Source organism: Phoca vitulina, unplaced genomic scaffold, assembly GCF_004348235.1.
Source record: "Phoca vitulina isolate PV1807 unplaced genomic scaffold, GSC_HSeal_1.0 scaffold69, whole genome shotgun sequence".
NCBI lineage: Eukaryota > Metazoa > Chordata > Mammalia > Carnivora > Phocidae > Phoca > Phoca vitulina.
In genome coordinates, this window is record NW_022589772.1 from 3884482 (window position 1) to 3911694 (window position 27213).

The 27213-nt window shown below is 42.9% G+C and overlaps 1 protein-coding gene across 17 annotated transcripts in view; it reads right to left on the bottom strand.

The window, feature by feature from the left end:
- Positions 1-604: 604 nt before the first annotated feature.
- The window catches only part of PAK3 (p21 (RAC1) activated kinase 3), a 249900-nt gene continuing 223291 nt past the window's right edge, over positions 605-27213 (bottom strand). For 13 of the 17 annotated variants that reach the window (XM_032392813.1, XM_032392800.1, XM_032392801.1 and 10 more), the window contains 6 exons: positions 25007-25124; positions 23451-23550; positions 22741-22937; positions 7472-7609; positions 7014-7141; positions 3304-3389 (listed from right to left, as the gene is read on the bottom strand). In XM_032392813.1, coding sequence (XP_032248704.1) covers positions 7043-7141; positions 7472-7609; positions 22741-22937; positions 23451-23550; positions 25007-25124 — 652 coding nt within the window. In that variant the 3' untranslated portion in view covers positions 3304-3389; positions 7014-7042. Of the gene's footprint in view, positions 3390-7013; positions 7142-7471; positions 7610-22740; positions 22938-23450; positions 23551-25006; positions 25125-27213 lie in introns of all 17 variants that reach the window. The other 4 variants (XM_032392810.1, XM_032392808.1, XM_032392806.1 and 1 more) reach the window with 1 other exon arrangement.

Here is a 27213-nt window from a genome sequence, read left to right on the forward strand (position 1 = left end):
ATAGTTATTTACACGATCTTTGAGCTGAGAAATATCCTTTATAGACAAACATCTCAAACTATCAAAACAGTTATACAGACGACAGGAAGCAATTTCATATTTCTTTTTCTTTTAGCAATGGAATGTGCTTCACAGGGGAGGAATAGATGTGGGGGATCAGGTGGTTAAACTCAACATCGGGGGTGCAATTCACAAGCCTGAAGAAATCTGAGTAACACAATTAAAGAATAAATACTTGAGTTAAATCTTCTTACATGACTTGGCCATCCAGTAGCCAAAACGGAACATGGACACACAAATATTTACAATGACACATAGACGAGATCAGCAAGAACGAAGTCATTACCCAACATGGTGACTGATTTGGGGGGATTGTGTCATCCAAAAAATCTTCATTGGATTATGACAACGCACCAGATCCTCACTACATTAATGTTCTTTTTTTCTTAAATAAATAATCTCTACTGTGCTTCTCACCCTTCCCTGACTTTCCCACTGCCCTATCCCTATCTCCGAACATTTTGGAATCAACATTCCACAAAGTGCCCTCATTATCTCCGGGCGTGCTAGCAACTTTAAAGATCTGGATAGACTCATCTGTGTCAAGATGAGCTTAAAAAAAAAAAAAATCCAGAGAAAGGGAATAAACGATTAACCACCTGGAGTCCAAGTTGTTCAAGTGTACCCAATGTGAATCCTTCAGGATCATTTTGGCAGGAGAAACAGCTTCTTGCTAATACTTATTAGAAATATACATAACTCTCCAACACAGGGCAGGGGCTTTAGAAGCTGTTCTCGTTGAAAAATTTACATAGATATAAATTTGTAAGAGTAAAGCCTACTGCACTATATTACCACAGAATCTTGGTACAATGGGGGCGTGGCGAAGAAGTACCTGGCTCCTCGTTGTTAATATGCACAACTGAAAGCATCAAAGAGCAACCATTTCTCTGCCTAGAGTGATACGAAGGATCACTGCTCCAGGTCTCTCCCTGCCCAAAAGGCCTTTATGACATATAAGAGATGCTCATCAGCAACTAGGACTTCCTGACTAGCCCTGTGGTTCTCTCCACTGGCAGGGCTGAGTTAGTGTACTGAATTCTATTCACACCCCAGGTATTATTTCATTGAATTCCCTGGCACTATGAATGAAACACTAAAAAAAAAATATTTAACTTCAAATGAAATAAAAATTAAGGCCTCTCTCTCTCTTTCTCTCTCTCATTGGAACAGTGTGGCGTTAAAAATTTCAGGCCGAACCACCTTTTTGTAAAGTAGAACACAGCATGCTTCAAATGAATGTTACCATTTGATTTTCTTTTTCACATCTGTTGTTTTCTCTCACTGTGGGTGTTTTCTGGGGAGGGGGGTGTCAAGCCCCTCCCAACCTTTATAGTCAAAGAAAACAATAGGAAAATAGGAAATCCACCAGCGGCGCCGTTTCCTCAACATAAACACGTGCACTACATGGTTAGCAGAAACTCTCTAAAGAAAGTGCTTGCATTTTAAGGAATGGATGGATGGTTAGATGGACAGATGTACCATAGCAGAGAAGAAGAGAGGCCTGGGCCATTGATCTCTTTCTCCCTCTTGCTGAATGTAGATAGGTTCTTATTCAGATTCTCGGTATGTTACAAATCAAGAAGCCTTCTATTGCACAAACTGTTAGCTTCTCCAAGGCTTAGATAGGCCACTTTGCAGAATTTATGCAACTGACAATACATTTGAAAGAGAAGCATATCCTTTTCTATGCAGCCACCCTCTAGATATTTTTCTGCTCTCAGAAGATTCAGGAAGCGCCAACTGTTGAATTTTTAATAAGTAGATACATGGTTGGACTGCTACTTCTTGGGATATATGATTGCAAACCCTAATTATTTTTCACTGGAGAATTTCCAGATCTCTCTGAACATGTTTTTGAAATTCAAAAGCTCAAAAGACGATGTCTGACTATGCTATATCCTGAAACAGAAATCGGTGAGACAGAGGGAAAATGGGAACAAGTACTTAGAGCCAAATGTTGACTGGGATGTAGTTTTCACTGACCTCTCATTACTGACAGGGCTGAATACTTACAATATCTCTGTTCCCCAGGTCTTTTAAGACATTTTCAAAATGTTATAATGTGTCATATGATTCTGATCATAAGCAAATGTTGGCTAATGGGTCTATTTTCTCCTAATGTGCCTATTTGACAATGCTTGTGTTCCATAAGCACAAGAGAGGATTAAATTAGGTGTCTTGATTTTTGTTTCCTTCTGTCCAACAAAGATCTCAGCATTGCACACTCCTTTTGCTTTCCTTTTGGCTCTCAGAGAAAGTCCCATCTTTGTTTAATAATGGTTTCTCCTATCGGGGTTTCCCAGGTTGAGGACCTGGACTCACCCAATAGGAGGGCCACAAATTTCAGTGTGTCCTTTGTCAGGCATCGTGAAGATGAACGAGCTGGTTTATAGAAATGATACATCAACTACCTCTTAAGCATCGTCGTGAAATTGTTACAGGATCTCACCATTTGAGCTTTATTTGGATAGACAGTTTTTAAAAGCCCTTCCTGAACACACATATTCCTCTCTGCTTTTGGAAAAATGCCTTAAAAGAAACCTTTTCCAATACAAATGCAGGAAAACAGGTACACAAACCAAGCCACCACTATAGAAGAAGAATAAAAAATTGCAACTCTATGAGGGCATGGACTTCCACATGTTCACACAGTACTTGCTCTGGGGTATTTTTTTGTTTTGTTTTGTTTTTTTTTGTGTTTTTTTTGTTTTGTTTTGTTTTTGCTTTTTGTTTTTTGCTTTCTTTTTTTTAAAAAAAATTTTTTTTGACGTCTTTTTTTTTTTTTTTTCCTGGACATCTAATGACAATGCAAGTGAAAAACATCACATTGGGTAAGGAGTTTTGAAGGAGGTTCGAATGCAAGAGGGACTACTCTCTAACTTAAAAACGAACACGACACTATGAAGAGGGAGTGTGCATCTTTGAGAAACCCTTTTTTTCTTCAAAGTGAATGCACAAAATGAGGGGATTCACTACTGGCTCTTTCGCTTCACGGTAGAAGTGACCGCTTGTGGCCACTTGGACATTGCTGCCCTGCTCGGGCTGCGGTTCAGGCTTACAAATAAATTACATAATCCGAGGGAGTAGGAAAAAGGCTTATAAGAAGTTTCTATTCATTTGAAAGTTAAAGATCGTCCCCACCCCTATTTGACTGTCTTTTCTTCCATCTTTTCTGCAGCAGCGTCTCAGTTCAGTCTTACTCAGGAGGGAGACGGTGGAGGGTAGGCCTCACGGTCCTAGCGGCTGCTGTTCTTAATCGCTTCTTTTGCGGCGATAATCAGAGGAGTCAGGCTGGAGAGAGGCTTGGCTAATTTTAAAAATGGATGCTACAAAAGGGGGAAAAAAAAGAGGAATTACTGGAATCCTTTCCTCCAACAAGCGTATTACCTTACATTCTCAAGAAGCAGCCCTTTTTTCACTCAAATAAATGTACCTTGAGCATCCAATTAAACCTGATTTTATTAAAAATAGTGCCAGCTTTCATGTGTCTGTTGGCCATTTGTATGTCTTCTTTGGAGAAGTGTCTGTTCGTGTCTTTACCCCAAAGACACAGATGTAGTGAAAAGAAGGGCCATATGCACCCCAATGTTCATAGCAGCAATGTCCACAATAGCCAAACTGTGGAAAGAGCCAAGATGCCCTTCAACAGACGAATGGATAAAGAAGATGTGGTCCATATATACAATGGAATATTACTCAGCCATCAGAAAGGATGAATACCCAACTTTTATATCAACATGGATGGGATTGGAGGAGATTATGCTAAGTGAAATAAGTCCAGCAGAGAAAGTCAATTATCATATGGTTTCATTCATATGTGGAACATAAGGAATAGCATGGAGGACATTAGGAGAAGGAAGGGAAAAATGTTTAGGGAGGGAATCAGAGGGGGAGACGAACCATGAGAGACTATGGACTCCTAGAAACAAACTGAGGGTTCTAGAGGGGAGGGGCGTGGGGGGATGGGTTAGCCTGGTGATGGGTATTAAGGAGGGCACGTACTGCATGGAGCACTGGGTGTTAATACGAAAACATGGATCGTGGATCACCACGTCAAAAACCAATGATGTATTGTATGGTGACTAACATAACATAATAAAATAAAATTTAAAAAAAATCGTGCCAGCTTTTGGCCTTCCGATGTTCTTGTCATTCAGTGTCATGAAATCCTCTGACAGCTGACTGGTAGAGCCAGAAACTCGGAGTAGGGGTCTTGCGAAAATCGCACTAGGTTTTCAACAGTCTCGTTTGCTGATTTTCTCAAACTGATGCATTTATCTGGGGCAGCTCTCCTGCTTGAAAAAGTGTCTTTGGTGGCCCCTGACCCTGAAGCCAATGGCTTCTCAACTGCTAAACCCCGGACGGAGCTGTGCCTCCACCATTTTTCTTTTGGCCCCTCTGCAGTATGTAATACAAATGAACATCCCTTCTTTTTTTGAAATGTTTTCCTTGTTGGGGGCCTGTGACATTCCACAGTCTTGGTTCCCTTCCCCGTGCACGCTCACTGACTCCTCCCCTTCTATCTTCTTCCCCACTTTCCCTTCCTCCTCCCACCTCCCAGAACTCAGCGCTCATCCTGTTCTTTTTCTAACTTAATTCCTCTGAGAGCTCACTTTCTTTCATGGTTTTGACCTCTCATCAGATTAATGGGGATGACTCCCAAATCAATACGGTGTGACCTGATCCCTTCCCTGAAGTCTGGTCCTATCTCTCCAACTGCCTGCTGGGTATCTCCTTCCGAATGTCCTTCCGTCCCCTTGAAATCAACATTTAAAAAGGTATGTTAAAAAGTCTCCCGCACAGGGTACTCCTGTGTGATGTAAGCTGCAGAGGCTTTGGAATCTGCGCAGCACCTACGTTCAAGTCTCTCCTCTGCTTATTATGATGGTTAGATGAGGTAAGTAAGTGACAGTTCCTTGTAAGCTACACAGAGGCTAAGAAATGTTAGCCATGGTATTATCCTCCATCATTTTTGCTTTTACTGCATGCTGCCATTGGTTTGATATTCTGAAGTCGCTTTTGTCTTCTTCTCCCTTATGTTCTACATGTAATCACCTACCGAGTCCTTTCTTCTCAATGCCCTCCACCGTTATCTCTTGCCTTCCTTAGTTCAGCCCGAAGCAACTGAACCCTCAACTATAGCCGTAAGTCCTCCTTGATCTTCCTGCCGCCATTTTGTCCCATTGCTAATTCTTATTGTATTCCACCAGATTCACCTTCCTATACAAAGCTGTTGCCAGGTGTCCCTCAGATATCTTCAGGGTTTCCCCACTGGCTACAGCCCCCCAGTTCTATAGCCTGGTGTTCAAGGCCCTCTATGGCCGTATCTCTTACAGCCTCCTGACTGGACCTCTTTACTTCAGCTGTCCGCTTTATTTTCTGTTCCCTTCAACCTTGCCTCCTCCATGCCTTGGGTCACACTATAATCCTTCCACCTGAAATCCCTTCCCTTGTTTACCTCAGCCAGTTAAAGCTGCTCTGTCCTTCAAGACTCGGCAGAACTCTTTCCTGTTTGCAGACACTTTCTCATCACCATCACCCATACAGGTATTTCTCTAATCAACCATGGCATTTATTGTTTGAATAGCCACTGGGTTTGAATGAGTCTTTAAAAAGCCTTGTGTTGTTTTTTTCATATACCCAAGGACATTGTGAACTTCTGGAGAGTAGGAACCATGCCTCTAAGGTTTGTATCACCCACTGCAGTGAGCCCTGCACATTGAAGTTGCTCAAAAAACATCAGTTGATGCACAGAGACTTGACTTAGGCCATACAGAAAGGCACACAAATACTCAAGACCCGTGTCTTTTCTCAAGCCTTCTAGGGGGGTGAATGTCATGCATCCCTCTGTTTTCTAGCCCCTGAAATGGGCAGTGATAGGCTGGAGTCGGAGAACAGTGTTCGATGGACTTTGGGTGATACCCAGGTTTACTGCTAACATGTAAAATGAAAAGAGGCAACAAACTATTCAATTTAGACTCAAAATATAGTTTTGCATTACTTAGCTGACTGGTTCAGATCCAAGTACTGTCGGGGAAGGAACTGACTAGGTAACTGACTCAATGATCTATGTAACTGTATAGTTACATTAAGAGAACCCATCTCATCACTTCTCCTTGGAACATGTATCAGGATGTGTCTGTGGGTGGTGGGAGGAGTGAAGAGATGTGGGAGCGAGGCACTCTAAAGTTCAGCTTTTTTCATCTGTGATTTGAAGCCGGCTTAAAGAGAGGATCAATGAAGGGCCATTGCAGATTTGAAATTCAAGCCCATGGGACAGCCTGTGAAATGCTCACAGCAGAAAAGCGAAGGTGTAGCCTCTTTGATTCCTGGAAATCAGTTTATTCCAGGTGTGATTTGGGTCGGGGTGGGATATTTTTGACCCGGGTGTGGCTCTCTGTCTGGAGGGGGTTCGGGAGCAAGAGGAATGATTTTATTTCTTTTTTTGCCTGGAACAGACTGAGTCTGGGGTTAACACACTAGATAACCAAATGTTGCACCTTGTGTTTAACTGGATTAAGTGTTCGAAGTCACAGAGAGAATATGCAGTCACTGTTTTTAGATGTTACAGGCTTGATACATGTCCCCGAGGAAAAGTCCCCAGCACTGGAGTATATCTATGTGTCGTCCTGGGCATGTGTTACTTTATTGATATAAGCATATTTTTTTTTTCTCTAAATTGGTTTGTGTGTTTGTTCGGGGGAGGGTCAGAAAATCCAGGGCTCAAATCCCAGTTCTGCCACCCGATGGCTATGTAAGCCTCAATTTCTACATCTGTAACATGGGATAATCCCACCTACCCTATAGAGTTGTTTTCAGAATTAGATGAGATAATATGTGTAAAGGATTTGGCACACAATTGGTACTCATGATCATCAGATAGACGAATCCCTGAGAGCCATGAAAAGGACAAATGGTTACAGAGGCACTCACCACTGGATGGTACTCACCCAGGCAAGCAGGTGCCTGCCATTTGGCATCACAAGCAAAGGGGCTTTGACCAGTAAAGCATTAGGGTAGCAAATGCCATGGAAATAATTGCATAGTTATGTAGAGAATTACCTCCGGCCAAGAGCACCTGCATACAACATCCAGGGGCACAAGTAAAGTTTAGAACAAAACAGCAACACCAGAGGTTCACAGTTTTCTTTTTCCTCGCAAAATAAGACTCCAGGAAGAACAAAAGAGATTTACAGATTAAACCGCCACCTTCTCAGAAGAAGGGCAACATGCCAATCAATCTTGTCTTAGATGCATGCCCATACTTATGTGCCTGTGGCCTAAAATCAAATGGGTACAGCCCAACTCAAACTAGACATCTCTTGACACAGCTCTTACTGTCACACGTTGAGATGGAAAAGCTCAATATAATCACTCTCTCTTTGTAATTGTCCTATTTTATTTTCACCTGCAAAAGCTCCTTGGCAGATCCTCGCCTGTCCACATCCATCTCAAGACAGCGATTTAAAAAGTCACGGAACACAGCTGACAGTCTCTCAGGATTCTGGAGCTCTGGGGTTCCATTAGTGGCTATCAGATATAATGCCTACAGGAAAAAAAAGAAAAAGAAAAAAAAAACCCGGAAAAATCCATTCAGCACATACAAATTAGGATCGTGAGTTGGCACAGAAGGTACAAATCCAGTTTCTTCCAGTTTATACTCTGGGTCTTAAAAATTCCATTTTAGAGAATGACACTGACATATATTTCAAAGTTTCTATAACACTGAGAAATTGTTCCTCTTGGCAGCAACTGAGGTGACATTGAGGGGCCCCACCCCGAAAACCTTGGAAATAAAGTTATAAGATTGTCCTTTGAGAGTTAAGGTGGTACAAATCCATTTATAATGAATGTGTGATTAACCACCTAGGAAATTAAGCCTGTGCATCTGTGACTATAAAGACGTGGGGAACATGCTGGCCTGCGTACAACTCCAGAAGGCGCAGTGACAAAAGTGATTGTAATTTACTAAGTGTTTATCTTGTTTGAAGAATGTCGGTGAGCAGACCAGGGATGAACAGAGTACATTACAGAATTAGAGAAGCACAAAGAACCAGAGGATCATAGGGCCTGGATGAAAAGGAACCTGTGAGACCCAAAGAGTCAGGTGCTTTCGTCCTGTGGCAGATGTATCCCTATAGAGGATAAGGAGATTGTTCATGAAGGTCTACCTGTGCTAAGAGAAAATATGACACAAGTTGCCATTAGGAGTCCCAGAACCTGACAATTATGTATCCTTCTGTAAAAATAACCAGTTGCTAATAGATCTCTGAGATCTTTGTTCTGTAGGGCTGCCCCTGAGAGACATCGACAGACTCACTGCGTGCTGATGGAATCAAGGGCCTTAGCCTCCAGGGAGAGAGCCGGACCCAGGTGCCTGATTAATTCACAAAGGTAAACCCATCTTTTGAAAGCTCAAGATGGCCAAAGCGAGGTGGCCATTCCTCATGCCTCCTCTAAACAAACAATTCTAGGGCACTATGTATCAGGTATTGTATTGGACACTGGTGACCCAAGGATGAGTAAGAGAATGCCCTGCTTTCAAAGATCACACAATTGAGTGAGGGAGTGAGACGTAAGTAGCTACAACACAGTGAGAAAGAAGCCAATGGAGGGATAGAGCAAGTGTTAAGTAAATACAAGGAGGAAGCAATTTACCCTAGAGCTCAGAGGAAGCTTCACAGAGGAGGTTGGCATCTGAACAGGGTTTTGAAGGATAAGTAATTTTCCCTACAGGTATTGCCACCAGGGTTATGTCTGCCGAGGTGACCAACGCCGTAACTGTTATGAAGCCATGCTCCCTCCTGAACTTGCTTGGGCTTTGTAGCAAATTATTACGCCCACTACCCCAACCCCCTTTTCCCTTTGCCCACCATGGCTCCTACTATTATTATTATAAGTATTTCTATCAAAGTCCTTTCTTGGACCAGTTTTCATCAGCTGGTAGGGTCATCGCTCCTCCTGCCTAAAAACTTAGGGTTAGGAGGGGCTGTTTCATCCAGTGGCTGTCAACCTCTAGGACACATCAGAGTCATCTAGAAGGCTTGTTAAAACAGATTCATAGGTCACCCCTAGAGTTTCTGAGTCAGTAAATCTGAAAAGGGGCCCAAAGAATTTGCATTCAAACAAGTTCCCTGTTAATGCTGAAGCTGCTGGTTCCAGGACCACACTTTGAGAACTGGTTTAATCCACCTGGGTAATTAAAGCAATGGGCAAAACTAGAGGTTCTGACTTGCTTGCACACAGGAATCACCTGGGGAGATTTAAAAGATCCACGTGCTCAGTTCTCACCCCCAAACCAATGAAGTGAAAGTCTTTAGGGATGGAAGGCAGGCCTCGGTGATTTTTAAGCTCTCCAGGAGATTCCAATTTACAGCCAACATTGAGAACCACTAGCCCAGGACTTGGAGCCCACTTAACCCAGAATCTGCATTGTAAGCTCACCAGACACGAGAGCCACAGAATCCCATAGAGCGAGATTCTCTAATGTGGTGATGGCTGAGAATTTCAATAGCGTATGTTCCTACAGAGTACGATGAAACTTTCTGGTTTTCCCCCCAGTACATTAAAAAAAAACCCACATGTAAATACAGCCCCCTCCAAACCAACACCTTCTTTCCCCCTACCCCTCACTCCTTTCTGATTTTCAGTTCCTTCGCTGATGCACAGCAAATGCACAGGGCAGCTATTGGGACTTCCATGCCAAAATACAAGTCAGTTGCACATCTAGTCTTGACTAAAAAAAAAAAAAAAAGCCAGTACGAAAAAGGAATGCATTTATAAACTCTTTTTAGGAAATCATCAATCGGGCAAAGTCAAATGGTGCACAATCACAGCAGATATATTACATTAAGTTCAAACAGGGTGTTTTCGTTCTTGGACGATTAGCGCTCGAAGCACCTGTCCTCACAAACTGTCTTTGTTCCCTTATTAAAAGAAAATTGCTGGCCATGCACATTACATTTGCTGCCTCCTCTTAAAACTGTCTTATTTCCGCTGGCCACAATTCTGCCACGCTCACTGTCCTTTGCTTGCTTTGTTATCTGCTCTGTAGCCAGGCCTGGTCCTAAGCACGCCCGTGTGCGCCTGCACGCGCGCACACAAACACACACACACCTCTCTTTTCTCCTTTTCCACGCTCCCTGGGTCTGCCTGCATGCTTACATGCTTTCATTTCCCCACCTTTCTTTCACCATTGTGGCTCAATACATTGTCCTCCACATAATCTCATTCCTCATGAGTACGCATAATCCTCCTCACCTCTCTTTAGCTCACGCCTCATTACCTCAGGAAATGCATGCCCCTCTTTCCATTCCACTTGGGAATTTACAAATGACCTTCATCATAGTTGTGCAGCCTGAGTAGGGCTGGTGATACACAGGAGCACGGGAGCAGAAAGCTCTGTGATCTGATGGGGAATCAGCTTAAGGAGCCAGTGCCATGAACCTCTATAGCACTTCACAGAGAACGGATGTCCTTTTCTGAATTTCTACCAAAAGAACGACTCTGGGGCACCTGGGTGGCTCAGATGGTTAAGCGTCTGCTTTCGGCTCAGGTCATGATCCCAGGGTCCTGGGATCGAGCCCCGCATCTTCTCCCTCTGCCTCTACCTCTCTCTCTCTCTCTCTCTGACTCTCATGAATAAATAAAACATTAAAAAAAAAAAAAGAATGACTCTGGTGTTTGCTAGGGGGTGCGGGGGGCCTCAGTTGGTAGCCTAACAAGAGGACCCCCTCCCAGTTGATTGGTGCCGATTTGCTTCCAATGCCCTCACCCCCCAGTCTAGGTGTCAAACTGCAAGACTGCCTTGTACTCAACACTAGATCATTCTGAAGAACTTTGTAAAACATCGAACAGTATTTCTGTTAACTGCTGGCTCGATGAAAAAATACACATACTCAGGAGAAGGTCGAAAGGAAAACACACCAGTATGTTCACAGTGGTTCTCTCTGGCTGGAAAGATTACTCGTGACTTCAGTTTTCAAACATATTTTTCGATTTCCAGATTTTCTACAACGGACACGACAGCTTTTATTATTTTTTTAAAAAAACCCTCCAAAACATTACTGAAAAAATAAATGTAAGAAGTTGTGCCAGCCAAACTTACACAGAACTCCTCATCTATGTCTTTCTGTCTTCTGAGGATTAAACCTGCTTTTCATCAAGTCCTACCCCTTGAAGGAAACAAAAACCCAGACGATTTTTTTTCCAGCTATTGTTTTCGTTTTAATTGCAACAGTATTATTTCCAACTAATTTCCATTGCAAAAAATCCACACTTTCAGTTATATTAGGGGCTAAACTGGCCTTTGTGGGATGGCCTGGGAACGTATTCACCACGCATAATGCTGTTTCTATGGGAAACTGCACTCTGAGTTCCAAATGATTAACTTAAAAATGAACTTTTGGAACACGTCCTGTGTGTAAGCTGGGTACTATCTTTGTAAAAAGAAAATTGCTACCCTCTGCCCTGCTGTGGGGGACAAATACAATTGCAGTCAATACAACAGTCACGGCAAAAAGGCTTTTACTAGCAAAGTCAAGTCGTACATGAGGAAAGATCGAGGGAAAAGAGATCGAGGCGTCAGGGATCACATTTGGGTTTTATCTGAGTTAGGGAAAAAACTCAAAGAAAATGAGCTGTCTGTTAGAGCTCTTTGTTGGCACCCCCCACCCCCAGCCCCCGTGATCCATGCATGTGGTTTTCCTACTGGACTCCCCCAAAATTCCCCTCCAGGGCAGCCAAGAAGGAAAAGAGGCAGGGCAGGGAGACACACTGTACAGACTCTGGGAGCTTGTGCCTACACTTATTTGTTTCAATCAGAGACATTTTTCTTTTTTTCTCTATTTCTCTCTGCTTCTGAGCAAGGCTTCATTTGAACCAAGGGCTCGCTACAGTTGTCTGAAAACCAGCGGTCCACAGGACAGTCATGATCCCTGGGCGTGGCATGCACGGTCCTCCATGATTGGGACCCTGGCCACGTCTGTCGTCCTCGGTGTGTGCCCTTCTTCCCCTGCCCCCACCTAGGGACATACATTGGCCAAAGCTCACACACTACAGCCAATTTCACTCTCCTATTAAATCTGCCTACCACGCTGGCCCCATTTCCCTGAAATGCCTGGTGAACTTCTTTGCACTTTAAGCTCTAGTTCACATGGCATTTCCTCTTTAAAGGCTTCTCCATCTCTCCCAGACACAGAGGGTGACCAACCACCTTGGTTTTCTGGGGACTGTTCCCGGCTTTAGTAGTGAAGCCAAGCAAACTGGGAGCGTGGGTTACCCTGCAGATCGAGTTAGCCGTTCCCTCCTTTGAGCCACCATAACTGTTTAGTTCAGACATCCATTTTCACATTGTATTGTGAACACCTGTGGCTTGGTTCCAGGCTTGCCTTCCTGGCCTGTGAAGGTAGGAATTGTGTCATGGGCATCTCTGGCCCCAAACCGGTGCCCAGTAAATGTTTTTGTTGCTGAATGAAATGAGAACCAAAATGTTGGAATCAATTTCACTGAGCTGGGACTATCACAGACTTGGATATACACAAAGTACTACAGCTCAGAACCTAAAGGGAACTATTAAACATATAAGAAGACACACGGAAGAAAAAAAAAGAAGATACACAGAGAATGAGCAAAGCATCTTTTCTGAGTCGCAGAGGCCTGGCACGTGGTAACTTCTGATGACCCGCCCATCAGTGTGGCAGAAGGAAAAGAGCTCCAGGAGCAGAGTATGGAAGGGGATGGTATCAAAGGGAGGGAAAACTGGAAAAAGATGGCCACAACATGATAATCTGCTGGGCCGGCAAACCCAGAGAGAAAGGTGAGAGAATGATAGTCTCTGGAACTTGAAACATAGTTCAGAAATGGAGTCTCCTCTGACCAATCTTGCACAGAGAAGGCGCTCTTCATTAATCTTTTGCTACATCATTAAACAAGGTCTGTTTGATTCCCCCAGTGAGGCAATGCAGGCCCTGGGACCTACTGTCCTTGTTTATAATGTTAGAAAGTCCACCTTGGGGCCAAAAATGGTGGCTTTCTTCATGTTGACATACACATTACCTGTAAGTTTCTGATGTTCTGAAATTTTTTTTTTAGATTTTATTTATTTATTTGAGAGAGAGAGAGAGAGAGCTCACATGAGCAGGAGGGGCAGAGGGAGAGGGAGAGAGAGAGACTCTTCAGAAGGCTCCCTGCTGAGCGTGAAGCCTGACTCGGGGCTCGAACTCACAACCCTGAGATCATGACCTGAGCTGAAACCAAGAGTCAGACGCTCAGCCGACTGAGCCACCCAGGCACCCCTGATGTTCTGGAATTCTTAATAATAACTCTAAATATCTTGGCAATCACACATAAACATCATAGTTTTCACTGACCCCGAGGTGCAACTAAAATTTACCTAAGTCCTCAGAGAAAACTATTCTACCCGGTTGAAGGAATAATTCAATTGACCTCATTGGCAATTTCCTCAGTTAAAAAAGATCAGTGCAGTCATCTTAGAAGTTACCACATTTCTACAAGGAGGCCCCCAAACAATCCATATGTGCCCAATAAATTTTCATTAAGGCAGTTTTGCAACAGGACTAACCATTTAATTAAAAAGCTTCAGTTTGTGACTTAAGTTCATTATACTTTATAAAGATTAAGATGCTAGAAAACAAACCAGAAGACTTAACATGGCAATATGTTAGTAACCACGAGAGGCTCCGGCACCGATATAAAGACTCAATTTACAAAGATGATAGGGTGTGGTACAAACATTTCTTTCTAAGTTGAATATTTGGGACCCAAAACACATTTTCCTATGGAAATTATGTTATACATGGTGAACAGGCTCCCAACCTAGCCAACAAAAATTTAAAAAACAATCTAACCGAACTATAAGACCGAGAGGGCTATTCATCTCTGTCTCAGTATCTTTATAAATACTATGTCCATGGAAAGTATTAAAAGCTAACATTTATTCAGTGATTCCTATCAGGTGGCTTAATCCACACAACAACCCCCTGAGGTAGACTTGATTATGGCCCCCAATGAACAGATGAAGGAAATGAGGGCTGTGGGACTAATATAACTTGTCCAGTATCACACAGCTAGCAATGAATCCCGGGAATGTGAGTCCAGAGTCCGTGCTCTTGACCGCAGCAAATACCGCCTCACACTGTTCCCAGTATCTGAGGAAGGAATTCTCCTAGCAGAGGCAGACAAGGGCTCTTCAAGAAATGAGGCACAGTCAGCAACTTCACCTCTACCTCTACAGAGGAAACAGACCCTCTTGAGGTCAATCGTTCTCCACTTGTTTAGAAATGGGGAACAAGGGCAGGTCCCCAATTAGAGGGTTTCACACTATATTCCCCGGGGTCTATATCTATGTTGAGAGTTTCTAAGCAGCTTGTACTCTGGTTGTTGCCGGCAACCTCCTGTTGTCCTGGTTCCTTTCTCATTTTAGAATTTCCAACTACCTTTGAGTGTTTTACGAGAGTGATTTGGCAACGAGTGACTTGACACCTTATGGCTTAGTTTACTCAGGACCTGGGATTTCAGAGGTCAAAGGCCAGAGCATACTGCCGCCTCTGATGTGTTTACGGATTTCATGAAAGGCCCTAATGCTTCTTTCTTTTTCTTTCTTTCTTTTCTTCCTTCCTTCCTTACATTTCTTCCTTTCTAAGAAGAAAGTGAATGGGACCAAATGTGCAAAATGAAGTGACTATATTATAACTAATGTTTTCTTCCATACGTTGGCTTATTTATCCCAACAGTCCAGTGTGATAACTGAATAAGCAACATGGAGTAATTTTGTTCCCTACTTTTCTTGCATAGTAGTCCTCATCTGTCACCAAAACACGGTGGGGGGTGGGGGTTGTAATGCTTGTTGTTGTTTAATCCTTAAAAAGTCATTTAAAATGAACCTATTACAGATCTCTCCCCTTACAGGTTGATGGCAAAAAGTAATTAGGTACCACTGACTGATTAGGTGTCAGCCTAGCTTTAGAGCGCTCCCTTCAAGCATCAAGGACTGGCCATGGCCAGAAAATAAAGACCAGATAACTCTGACAATGGGTGTGCTCATTCTAATCTCTCAGGATTAATAGTGCTTGTCAAGAAACACGGAGCGGGCGATGTGTGCTCAGGACGAAACCCTGGGCAGCCCGAGCAGCAACCCAAGGTTGGGAACCAGAGGGGATCTAGAAGTGGGAATGGGGGTAGGCATAGACACAGACAAGAAGTGAAGCAAAATGGAGCCAGAGGTGGAGGAGAAAAGCTGCGAGAAGCAGGGGGAGATGAACACAGGGCAAGGACAGGAGCCAAATGACAATGGGGAGAGAAGGTGGCTGGTGGGACACCGAGGAAAGGAAATGAAGACAAAGGCTAAAGAATCGGGGAGGCCAAGGGCACCTGATCCTAGGTCCCATTCTGCTGCTACTGCCCCATTTCTCTGGTCGTTCCACATAAAATTTCTCAAAGCATTGCTTACAGTTTTGATAGGCCAACTTCTTCACCTCCCATTTTCTCTTCAACCCACATCGAATTTCTGGTTCTAAGGTACCACAGAACACTACACATTTGCTCTCATATCTCATTTCAGAATATGAGAGCAGGCAGGGACCAACTCCCTGAGTCTTCGGGGCTTTTCCAAATGACCGTATTAGGATCAAAATGGCCTGACTGTGGCATGATCTGTGAGTCACACAGACTGCTCACATAAACTGGTTTCAACTGCTACTTTATAAGCAGTTCATCAGGTGAAAAGCGCTGCACCCGATAACATAGAATTGATTCTTCCCCTCACACCCCAGAGTGTGGTGGAGATTATGGATCCCTGTAGCATTTCTATCACCGTGGTGCTTTTTCTAGGTTTCTCCCCCAGAGTCCTGTCAGAGTGGGGCAGCTCGGTCCCCACTGCAGCAGGTTTCATTCCCATCCCGATCAAGTGTCTTTGCTTGGTAGGAAAAGGGGGATCTTCCTTCTTTATGGGACACAGATTTAGTTGGGAGGTGATGAGAGAGACATCTCTGAGCTATTTCCTGGAGATCACTTCCATGAAAGCACTCCTAAAGACAACACCCACTCAAACCACAGCTCTTCTGGTAGTCAAGGAAGGCTGGAGCCTATCTACAGCCTAAGAACACAGCGTAAGAGACCTATGAGTTTCTCCTTTTATTTAAGTAATGCTCAGGTGGAAGCCCAATACAGAAAACAAATGAAAGAGGCCCTGTGTTGGTGGAACCAAGAGCCATGTGACCTCCCCCTTGGGCCCTTAAAGCTCAAGGAGCTCCACAGAATTCTAGGGCCTTGTGAAGTCCACTGGCGACCAATAATCTCATCAACTTCCACTTGTTTTAAGTGCTAAGGAGATGGGGGCCCAGCAAGAAGTAACCTGTGCAAGGTCATGGAGTTCCTGACTGACAGACCTGGGAATAGGATTCGCTCGTCAAGTCACATAATGTGTACAGCTGGTAGAGACACTAGAAAGCTCTTTGTCTCATCCTCTCACATTTATTGGCCATTCCTGGATGAAAAGCAATGATGAATTTTGCCATCTAAGCACTAGGGCATTCCTTATGGAAGGAGGAGAAGGGGATGGAGAAGGAGAAGGGGAGGAGGAAGAAGAAGAAGAGGAGGAGGAGTTGGAGGAAAAGGGTAGAAGGAGGGAAGGAAGGGAGGGAGGAAGGAGCAAGAAGCAGCAAAAACATCAGCCCGGTTCTTCGGATGATGTTAGCCCTTTACCCCTCCCAGCTACAGAGGTAAGACTGCCTTCATCAAGTTAAACTTTCTCTGCTGAGAGGCTCAGGTAAGACTTCTCAGAGTATCCTTTTATCCGAATGCAAAGGGCCTTCTAAAATGATGCTGCAACCAGGTTGGAAAAAGTATAGTTCCAAATGATGACAAAAGTCAGAAATGATCTTTAGTTATCAAGAGAACCTGGATATTCTTGGGGAAGTCCGTTTTTCCTTGGCAAAAACACAGATTTAAAAGGCCATAGGATCAAGCATGCCAGTGGGCATTTCACTAGGCAGATGCCCATCATCATACTCCGTGATTTGTGTATTTAGAAGGGACTCTGATTTCGAGGGACCTAACTACTTCATTCTAGGTCTGGTACCTATTAGGGCAATAGGTCTATGCATCCTTGGCTTATTCCCAAGTCATGCTTTAAGGATACTGAGGAATGATAAGATGATATTAGGATAAGGGCATATCAGTCTTGGCCAACAGTAGGCCCCTGGTCACCCCATTTTTAACCTTTCTTTCCCTCGTCTTTGCCTGGTCAGAGTCTCAGGTTTTAGTTGCTGTGGAATCAATTTCTTCTTTGGCTGTCTTCTGGGTCATAACTCACCAGTTTAAGCTGTCTGCTTCTGAATTACAATCTAAATGAGACTTGCAGTTTTCCTATGGCTAGGTCCCATTTTCCTATGCTAAATTCCTGACAACCAATGATTCTTAAGAGCTGTCTATCCTTTGACAGGCAATATTTTTTTTCTGATTAAAAAGAAACACTGTTACTGTTCTATAATTATTTTAGTTGCTGTTGTCCCAACAGCCCCCTCCTCTCAGGCATAGGTTTGCCCTTAAAGTAGGAGGAGTGTCAACAAACCATCAATAAACCTTGCTGTTCCATAGTGGTTTACAGAAAAAGAAGGGACTGCTCCCAGCTCTTCCTGAAATACATTCAAAACAATATTGACTGAGTGCTAGCAAAGTATGCTTGCTTCTCTGGCGCTCAGGAAGTTTATGTCTGACTTTAATTCCAAATGAGCACGCGCCATCAAACCCAGACATTCCAATCCACAACACAGGTTCCAGTGGTTGGAGGAGCTAAAAACACTTTGGCCCTTAGTTGCTGTTTTTTAGTTGCTAGAGATTCCCTTCTGCTTAACTCCCTTCTCTAGACATAGAAGCTAACCAGAATTTCCTTAGTTCGATAGTAAAAAAAATAATATTTGTGTAGTGCTTTAAGTGTGCATAAAGGGAGACTAAGAAGCCTCACAGTGTAGACAACAGGGCTGATGATTTTAGATTCCTGCCCTCCCTTCTCTCTGGCCATACAGGAAATACACTCCTAATCATGAGTAGTCAGACTGATAGCTTTATTATCACCAATATGTGCTATGTACTCAGCGGCTCGCACATTTAACAATCAACTCTATTTTTAATAGGTAAAATTGGAAAAGAAATGGCGTATCATGAGTGTACCTGCTGAGCTAGTGCCATTTCTTTGATAGTGTTCCTGGACTGCTAAGCCAGAGAATGCCGTAGAGTGCACCGTAGAGTGCATCAGGATTTCGACAAGGCTTTGACAGAGTGATATATATATATGAAATGGAGAAATGTGGACCAAATAAGAGTGTGCTCTTTTTTGGTTGAACAACCATGCTCAAAGAGGGCTGATGAAGAATTGTTCTCCAGTTTAGACAGGGTTCTAGAAAGGGCTTGCCACAGAGCTTTGTTTCTAGTTCAGTCCTTGGTGTGGGAACCTGACATCATTGGTTCTTCAAGCTCTGCAAGTGATTCCAATGCACAACCAAGGAGTAGACCCACTGGTACAGAATCAGTGGTTTACACACTATACTAGTGTTTTGAGCATTCAGAGGTCTCTTATTAATACCAAGAACTGTCTTCCAAATAGCCAATGTTTGCTACCGTTTCGTCGATGTTTAAAGTGAGGGCTGAAAGACAACATATGTTGAACGTTCATTTCAAGTAGGATAAAGGTTTGGAAAAGTACACATAAAAAAGGGATCCACCCACAGTCCAGTAGGAACTTCAACTGGATGTCACGGAGACATTTCACAGATGCTAGATTCCATCAAAACCCATTGACAAGAACAGCCCAATTACCTGTGAATGCAAAGTTCATAAAGAGGCACTCTTTTGGTGCTGAGAAAAACAAACCCAAGATTTGCTCTATGGAGATGATTGTACCTCTTTATTTAGAATCAGGTCATTATAATCACAGGTTTTAGAGAACATATCTCCAATTAACAAAAAAGTTGGGGAGATGAGCAGAACACTAATACTGATTTGCGTATCCACAGGGGACGTTCGATTTTAACCCCGGTCACTTTGGCAAATAGAAAGAACAAGGCACTTTATTATTGGAGACTGCACTAAAAATGTCCACGGGCCACAGAACAACATGTTTAAGGCCAATCACCTTGAGTGCAAAGACTTCAGGCAGTGGGGGACGGGAAGAAGCTTGTCTCCTCTCTGTCTCTGGAAGGGTACCAACCTCATAACATCAGTACAGTTAATAACTCTATGACCTTTAAAAGGCATTTTATGAGTAAATTAGGTCAATTAGCACAGAGCAATTTACATTAAAAAAAATCCCAACCACTTTATAACTAGGGGGGGAAGTAGCTAATTCCTTGCATGAATGATATGTTAACTGGCAACATTCACAAAGGGCTTGTTTGGTTGCAACGGACACAACAAAGACACATGCAAAAAACCACAACGAAAGGCAAACAGCCTTCAAAGATATAGCTCATCTTCACCTTTAACCTGTCCTGTTCAGTGTTACCTGTTCATTGTAATTTTACTGGACTCTGTAGAGCCCTCTACTCTTTGTGGGGATCAGAGTGTAGCCAGCGTGAAGGGGAAGTTTTTGCAGAATGGGGAATCCAATCTCCCTTTATGAATGTGGAAAAAGCACTCTAAGGATCCTTTCTTTTTCCTTTCTCAGCTTTCTATTCATATAATGTCTCTCTCTATATACACATACACACACACACACACACACACACACACACACACAATACGTATATACGTATTTCCTACAATGAGCTAGACACTGTGCTAGGTGACTTACATGCATTATTTTATTTAGTTTTCACACTAACTCTGCAAGACAGGTATCCTCATTTTATACAAAGGAAACAGGTTTATAAAGGTTTTAAGTGACTTAAGGAAAGTCACTACAGAGCTTGTAGGTTGTGGAGCTGGGACACGCCAGATCTGCCTGACTACAGGGGTCAAATTTTTTCACAACAACATGCTAACCTCTATTCTACCCACGCTGTCTTCCTTCTACGTAATTCCCTCTTTCCTCCTCAAAGCCCAAAGGGGTGGGTGGATGGTAGTATTGGAAGGATTTCAAAGAAAGAAGGACTAAACTACCTCTCTTTTCTACCTCTCCTGAAGCTCTGCAATTTTCCAATCCCCCACACATAGCCTGGTCACCAGGATCCAAGAAAATACAGGCTCCTTACAGGCTCCTGTTAGATCGTTTTCTCTCCATCCCCTCCATGGTTTTGGTGACTACATTTTTCAAATCCCAAATAAGGGCATACGGCTTGAGATGCTGTGTTTTCTTTAAGTGAACACGAGGGCAACATATCTGAAATCAAAACTAAGAAAGTACTTGTGGCACCTAGGAGAGAGGGAGAGGGCTGGCTCAATATGGACTTGTTGATTGATTGAATCATTGGAGGTTGATCACACATGGAAAGTAATGAGCAAAGTTAGACTAAGTCCTTATCAGTGGAATTCAACAGGGTGGTCTTTCTGACAGGTCTTTTTGTTATAGCCTTAATGTAGGCTTCCTGAACCTGGCGGCTTGTTAATCTGCAAGTACTTGTTTAGATACAAGGCTGTGGATTCTAAGAGACAAGCTGTTCATTATGAGTTCTAATCCTAGGCTAGAAGAAGCCTATAAAGATTAAAACTTGTTTCCTTTTTTCTAACAATTAACAGCCCAGCTAAAGAGCGATCAATTGTAATTGGGGAACTGAAGAAGGTAATAAATGCATTACTGAGACCAGTTGCTTTACAGCGCCATTTATTTAATCCTTAAATTTTGCAGGTTGTAAATTACTCATTAGAAGGCAGAAAGCAAAATAGCCGTAATCCATTTAGTGCCTCCAAACTCCGGAGACTTAGAGGAGGAAATCCAGTGAAACAAGAGGCCTGATGTGTTCTTTCACTGCTATTTCTTAATGGGCAAAGGTGGTTAAACAATAAGGATAAGCCCCAGTAATTATCCTGATGCGCTCGGTCCATAGGTCAGGGGTGGGCTTGATTAAATTCGTGGAGGGCTGACCCACAAACGGTGGGAAAATGCCCCTTCTTTTTCACTCAGCCCCGCAGGCAGCTAATCAATGTGCACATCTCACTTCCAGATTGTTTCACGAGACCAGAGCAACAACGTGTAACATTCATTAGGGCATTCACTCCCCTCTGTTGTTTCCTAATCAGTACAGGGACTAGGACAAGAGGCCAAGTGCCAGAGAGGACTTAGGAGGCGAGGAGGAGGCTGTCCCCTGCTCCCTACACGGGGGCTGTAGCTCCCAATTACAAAATGTTCAACGGCAAAAACGAGACAATGAGTTTGTAGGTTGCTTGACATATACAGAAAGCCACGTATATTTGGTGTGAAGGTGGATTTTATAAGCTGACCGTGTAAAGACTTAACCATTGACCAAGGCCGATTCTTTTTATACTAAGGGTAAAATTCAATTTTAGACTCAGTGGTAATGATGCAAACAGTATGCGAGATATTGTTGGCGCTGGTAGGCTACTTGGGTTCTGAGAGTAGAATTTGAATCTGCGCATATTTCCTTTTTCGGAAGTGGGATGCCCTTTAAGTATACAACACAGCTTCTGGCTCACCCTTAGGCAATGCCCAACAAAAGAGCTACTGGCTCACTCCTGCGCTGAGCGAGCATTTCTTCCATACTCCTTTGCCTTTTACTCTCATGATCCATGGCTCATCTCCAAATAAAGATGGTGGGGTTAGGCTCCGAAATGGAGCTTCTGTCTTGGCAGAGGTAACCAGACCACATAAGGATCAAACTCTGTTTCCGCAGGAGCAAAGCGAGTTACCCAACGCCAACTATTTCCATTCATTTTCTACTAGACAGTCTAATTAAGTTTGTGATTCCACCAGGCTGGCACTGTGTCTATCTCGCGCTCCATTCAATACCCACCGAGCCACTGCTGCTCAATAAATCATTACTGACAATGAGACAAAATCTAATTTAAAAATTATAGGTGTTCTGGAAATGCATTTATTCACTTTGTTAAAGTAATTATAAAGCAAGTGTTTCCTAGATAGATCATTTAACCGTGGCGTGTGATAAAAATACTTTTCTTCCCACATCTTGCTTAAAAAAAAAAGCATTTTTTTTTTTTTTAACAGCAGAAAGTTGTACTAAAGAATTTTAAAGACCCCTGCCATTAGAAATACTGATCTCGGGGCACCTGAGTGGCTCAGTCATTAAGTGTCTGCCTTCAGCTCAGGTCATGATCCCAGGGTCCTGGGACGAGCCCCACATTGGGCTCCCTGCTCCGCTGGAAGCCTGCTTCTCCCTCTCCCGCTCCCCCTGCTTCTGTTCCTGCTCTTGCTATCTCTCTCTCTGTCAAATAAACAAATAAAATCTTTAAAAAAAAATCTCTGTCAAATAAACAAATAAAATCTAAAAAAAAAAAAAATACTGATCTTCAAGCACTTGGACACCTGCTGGGACACCTTAGAAGATATTGAGAATAACTCACAGTAATTGAATAGAATCTAAATAGAATCTATTTATAGATATCATAGAACTAAATAGAATCATAACTTTGAGCTTCTATGTCATTTGTCCCAGGAAAGAGCCCATTCTGGCCCCTTTCAGTAGAGACGAGAAAGGACACTTGGCCCCGTTCCCAGGGAGGATGTACCTGAATTTTCTCCTGACTTACCCTGAGTGGATTTTCATTAAGGTAAGGGGGTTCACCTTCCACCATTTCGATTGCCATAATCCCCAGAGACCAGATATCAACTTTCGGACCATAAGCTTTTCGAGTTACAACCTCAGGTGCCATCCAGTAGGGAGTTCCCACCATAGTGCTCCGTTTACTTTGCTCGGGGGTGATCTGGGCGCAGAACCCAAAATCAGCTGCAGGGAAGAAAAGTCATTTACAATCAATTCAATTTCTTCTTTTTTTTTTCACAATAGGTCACTTTCACATATGGCTGTCCCTTCCTCCATTCGACACGGAGATTCCACCACTCCCTAGCTCCTAATCATTATTACCTGATCCCTCTGGTGGCCCTGATTTTAAAGAGGGTCTGAGATAACCGATTAACGTGATGTCATTTTTACTAGTCCTCTATCTGGTTCCCTCCCTATTACTGTCCCTTCCAACTTATAGGATCTTTCGGTTTTCTAGTTAGGTATGTGTCATCTAGCAGATGGCAGTCCCTAGGAATTCTGAAATGTTAAACCCCCAGAATCCGGCCACGATCTATAGGAACACGGCATTAGAAAAAAAAATTCTTTACTTCAAATGGGGCTCTAAATGCTTTCAAACCAATCACTTTCAATAGCCACTTTCTTCTCAAGACAGACAGGAAACAAGCAGAAATCCCCCGATACTCTTTCAAACACCATCTGAACCAAAATACCTACTCAATTTAACAGAGCCATCCATCCCAAGAAGAATATTGTCACTCTTTATGTCTCTATGGATCACTTGGTTTGAGTGCAAAAAATCCAGAGCTTGGAGGCACTATTGAAATCAGAAAAATAAGTTCTAATTATATCACAAAGAATTTAAAGCCATGTAAGTTTCATTTCTAGATAAATGTGGGGCAAAGGTATAAATTTACATTGTCATGTGAAATAGATTACTGTTGTCTTATCATTTTGAAATCATGTTACCATTTACATCAATGCTATAACAGCATTATACATTATAAAAGCTCCCGAGTCAGACTAGGACATGAAGAGTGGGGTGTGTGTGTGTGTGTGTGTGATAAATAGCTCTAAATCCTTAATACAGCCAGACTAACCAATTAATAATCATAGTTTGACCTTGTCATCTGGAGGGTGTGGATTCGGCTTGGTCCTACACAGGCACAGTAAGTTTCTGCCTCCATGCTATTTGATTCGGGAGGCCTGAAGGGGGACCCAGGAATCTGCATTGAAAACGAGTGCCCCAAGCTACCTCTGATGGACAGCCATGGTTGGGAACCACTTCTAGGCTATGAAGTAGCTATAGTCACTTGTTGGGAAATGGCTTTGCATCATGCAACATGGAAACCACAGGCTCAGGGTGGAATGGTCTCCTATATAATAGAAGTTTGATTCATTGCATGAATAGAAAATACCTATGTTTGGTGGATACATCTATGTGCTTGGGCAGGAGGAAATGGGGACAAGAGGAGAGCAAGGCAGGAGGAAGTTTAAGTGAACGATTTAAAATAATAAAAAAAAATGACTAGCTGCAATTATTTGGTTTTGTTTTCCCGTCACTGGTTTTCAAGTTTCAGTGGGTCAGAGGTCCTACTTGTGTCTGCGAGACAACCTCACTACAACGAATGGGGTAGATGGTCATGTCCGAGATGAGATTCCAAAGAGGAGTGTGTTTTCAAGTACTGAGAGAAATATGATAAAATGTCCTCAGTTTTGCATGAAACTAGGGATATGACACTGTTATGGGGCGAGAGGCAGACACTCAGACCCACTGGAGGGTTTGGAGGGACGTCCAGATTGTCCTGGGAAAGCAAATACTGTCTGGGCTGAGGCAGGATCTCGCTTAAATTGCCTTCTCAAAAATTATGGGGTTATAATGGTTTGTATTTTACAAGGCTCCCATTGCACATGCAGGACAAAATGATTATCATGTAAAAATCATGTAAAAAATTGCATGCCACCATCAGTGTTTCCCATGTTCGCTGAGACTACAACATGCAGACTTAGAGGCGGCACCTTGTGAATGGCGTAATAGAACTCAAAAGATCCAGAGCGAAGGGACTAAAATAAATAACAGGCTGGGAAGGGAGGGGATGGAAAGTGCTATTAGGAAAGGATCTGAATTGAAGTTAGGTTCTCCAATTGGTTTTATTTTTTCGTAGAAAAGATGTGCTATCGTTACTTTGATGTTATACGCATTCTGGATAATCAGAGATAAAGAACTGCCAGTTTTGGCATTCTCATCAGCTAGAAACGCTCTATTTTCTTACCTCTCTGCAGACAGCTGCTATCTGGCCTTCATCCATACAGGTCTCTGTGACCACATCAGTAAGAGAGCCACCAGCCAAGTATTCCATGACTACCCATAGTTCGTCACCCACTAAGTAGCTACAGGAAGAGAAGAAAAAGACATTGACTCGGCCTAAGGAAGTGGGGACTCTTCTATATTCCCTTTAGGAAGGTAGTTCTCAGGTGGTGTCTGCATTTGGCCATATTCTATAATGGGAGGAAAATATCAATGATGGGGATAACAGGAAACTTCCTTAGCATTAGAAGAGAATATGAACAAACATTTTTCCAAAGAAGACATCCAAATGGCCAACAGACACATGAAAAAGTGCTCAACATCGCTCAGCATCAGGGAAATCCAAATCAAAACCTCAATGAGATACCACCTCACACCAGTCAGAATGGCTAAAATTAACAAGTCAGGAAACGACAGATGTTGGCGAGGATGCGGAGAAAGGGGAACCCTCCTACACTGTTGGTGGGAAGGCAAGCTGGTGCAGCCACTCTGGAAAACAGTATGGAAGTTCCTCAAAAAGTTGAAAATAGAGGTACCATACGACCCAGCATTTGCACTACTGGGTATTTACCCCAAAGATACAAATGTAGTGATCCAAAGGGCTATGTGCACCCCAATGTTTATAGCAGCAATGTCCACAATAGCCAAACTGTGGAAAGAGCCAAGATGTCCATCAACAGATTAATGGATAAAGAAGATGGGGTATATATATACAATGGAATATTATGTAGCCATCAAAAAACTCGAAATCTTGCCATTTGCAACGACGTGGATGGAACTAGAGGGTATTATGCTAAGTTAAATAAGTCAATCAGAGAAAGACATGTATAAACAAATAATACCTTATATGTTAAAAAAAAGAAGATAGTAGGAAGGGAAAAATGAAGGGGGGGAAATCTGAGGGGGAGACGAACCATGAGAGACTATGGACTCTGAGAAACAAACTGAGGGGTCTGGAGGGGAGGGGAGTGAGGGGATGGGTTAGCCTGGTGATGGGTATTAAAGAGGGCACGTTCTGCATGGAGCACTGGGTGTTATACGCAAACAATGAATCATGGAACACTACATCAAAAACTAATGATGTAATGTATGGTGATTAATATAACATAATAAAATTAAATTAAAAAAAAAGAAGAAAATATGCGTGAAAACCAAAGGATCATCAGACCTAACTGTGCACCATGGAGGAAGGAGGTCTCTGGTGACTGAATACTGGCTCTCATTCCACTGTAAAAGCTACTTGCAATGAATGGGATCAGTGACTAGCCATTTTGGATAACTCAAGCCATTGTGTTGACGTCTTGGACTGAACTGGCCCCTGGCATACAGATTTATAAGATATTTATTCAGATCTCAGCATTATTTTTGATTCTACCGAATTAACTGCTGAAATGCTTTCGAGCAGTTTCGGAATCAAAGAGACTCATGTTTGCAATGGATGTACTTTGCTGAGGTCGTGGTCCTATTAGAAGTCAGTAGCAATGTGCCCATTTTCTTTAGGTGGTTACTGAGGAACACACCCCAAGTGATCAAACACGGGGAGGAAGGTCACCAGAGCCCGACAACTGGGCAAATTCAAAACATCTGGAACTATCTGAAGGCACATTAGCAGCATGATCAGGTCTCTCTTTCCCCCTGCTCAGCAAGAGAGGAATTACGGTGAATGGAATGACCCCAAAGATTCCATCCTGCCCTAAGTTCCACATCAATACAAAGCAAGACTTTCTATCCAGTGATGCTCAAACTGCAGTGCTCTTGAGATTCACCTGGGAAGCCTGGTAAAAATGAACATTCACAGGCTCTAGCTCATTAGTAAAGAAAGCATCCGAGAAATCTACATTTTTTTTTTTTTTTTTTACAAAGGCAATTTTTACAAAATTAAAAAAGCAGAGTGGAGTCACTTTACTGCAGATAGCCCATAAGTGGCACTTTATGAAGCTCGGGTTTCGGCCGTAAAATTTGACTCCTTTTTTTTTTACTCCCTCTTTCCCCTCTTTCTCTGGTCCACCTGGCACAAAACACAGAAAGCAAGATTTTAAGCTCATTGAGGTTGGAGACCTCATCTTATTTCCTTTATATCCCCCCAGAGTACACAGCACAGTGGTGCTAAGCAAACACTTACTGAAATTGAATGAGACAGATGTTAACCACAGGTGAAGAGTTAGCGCCGTC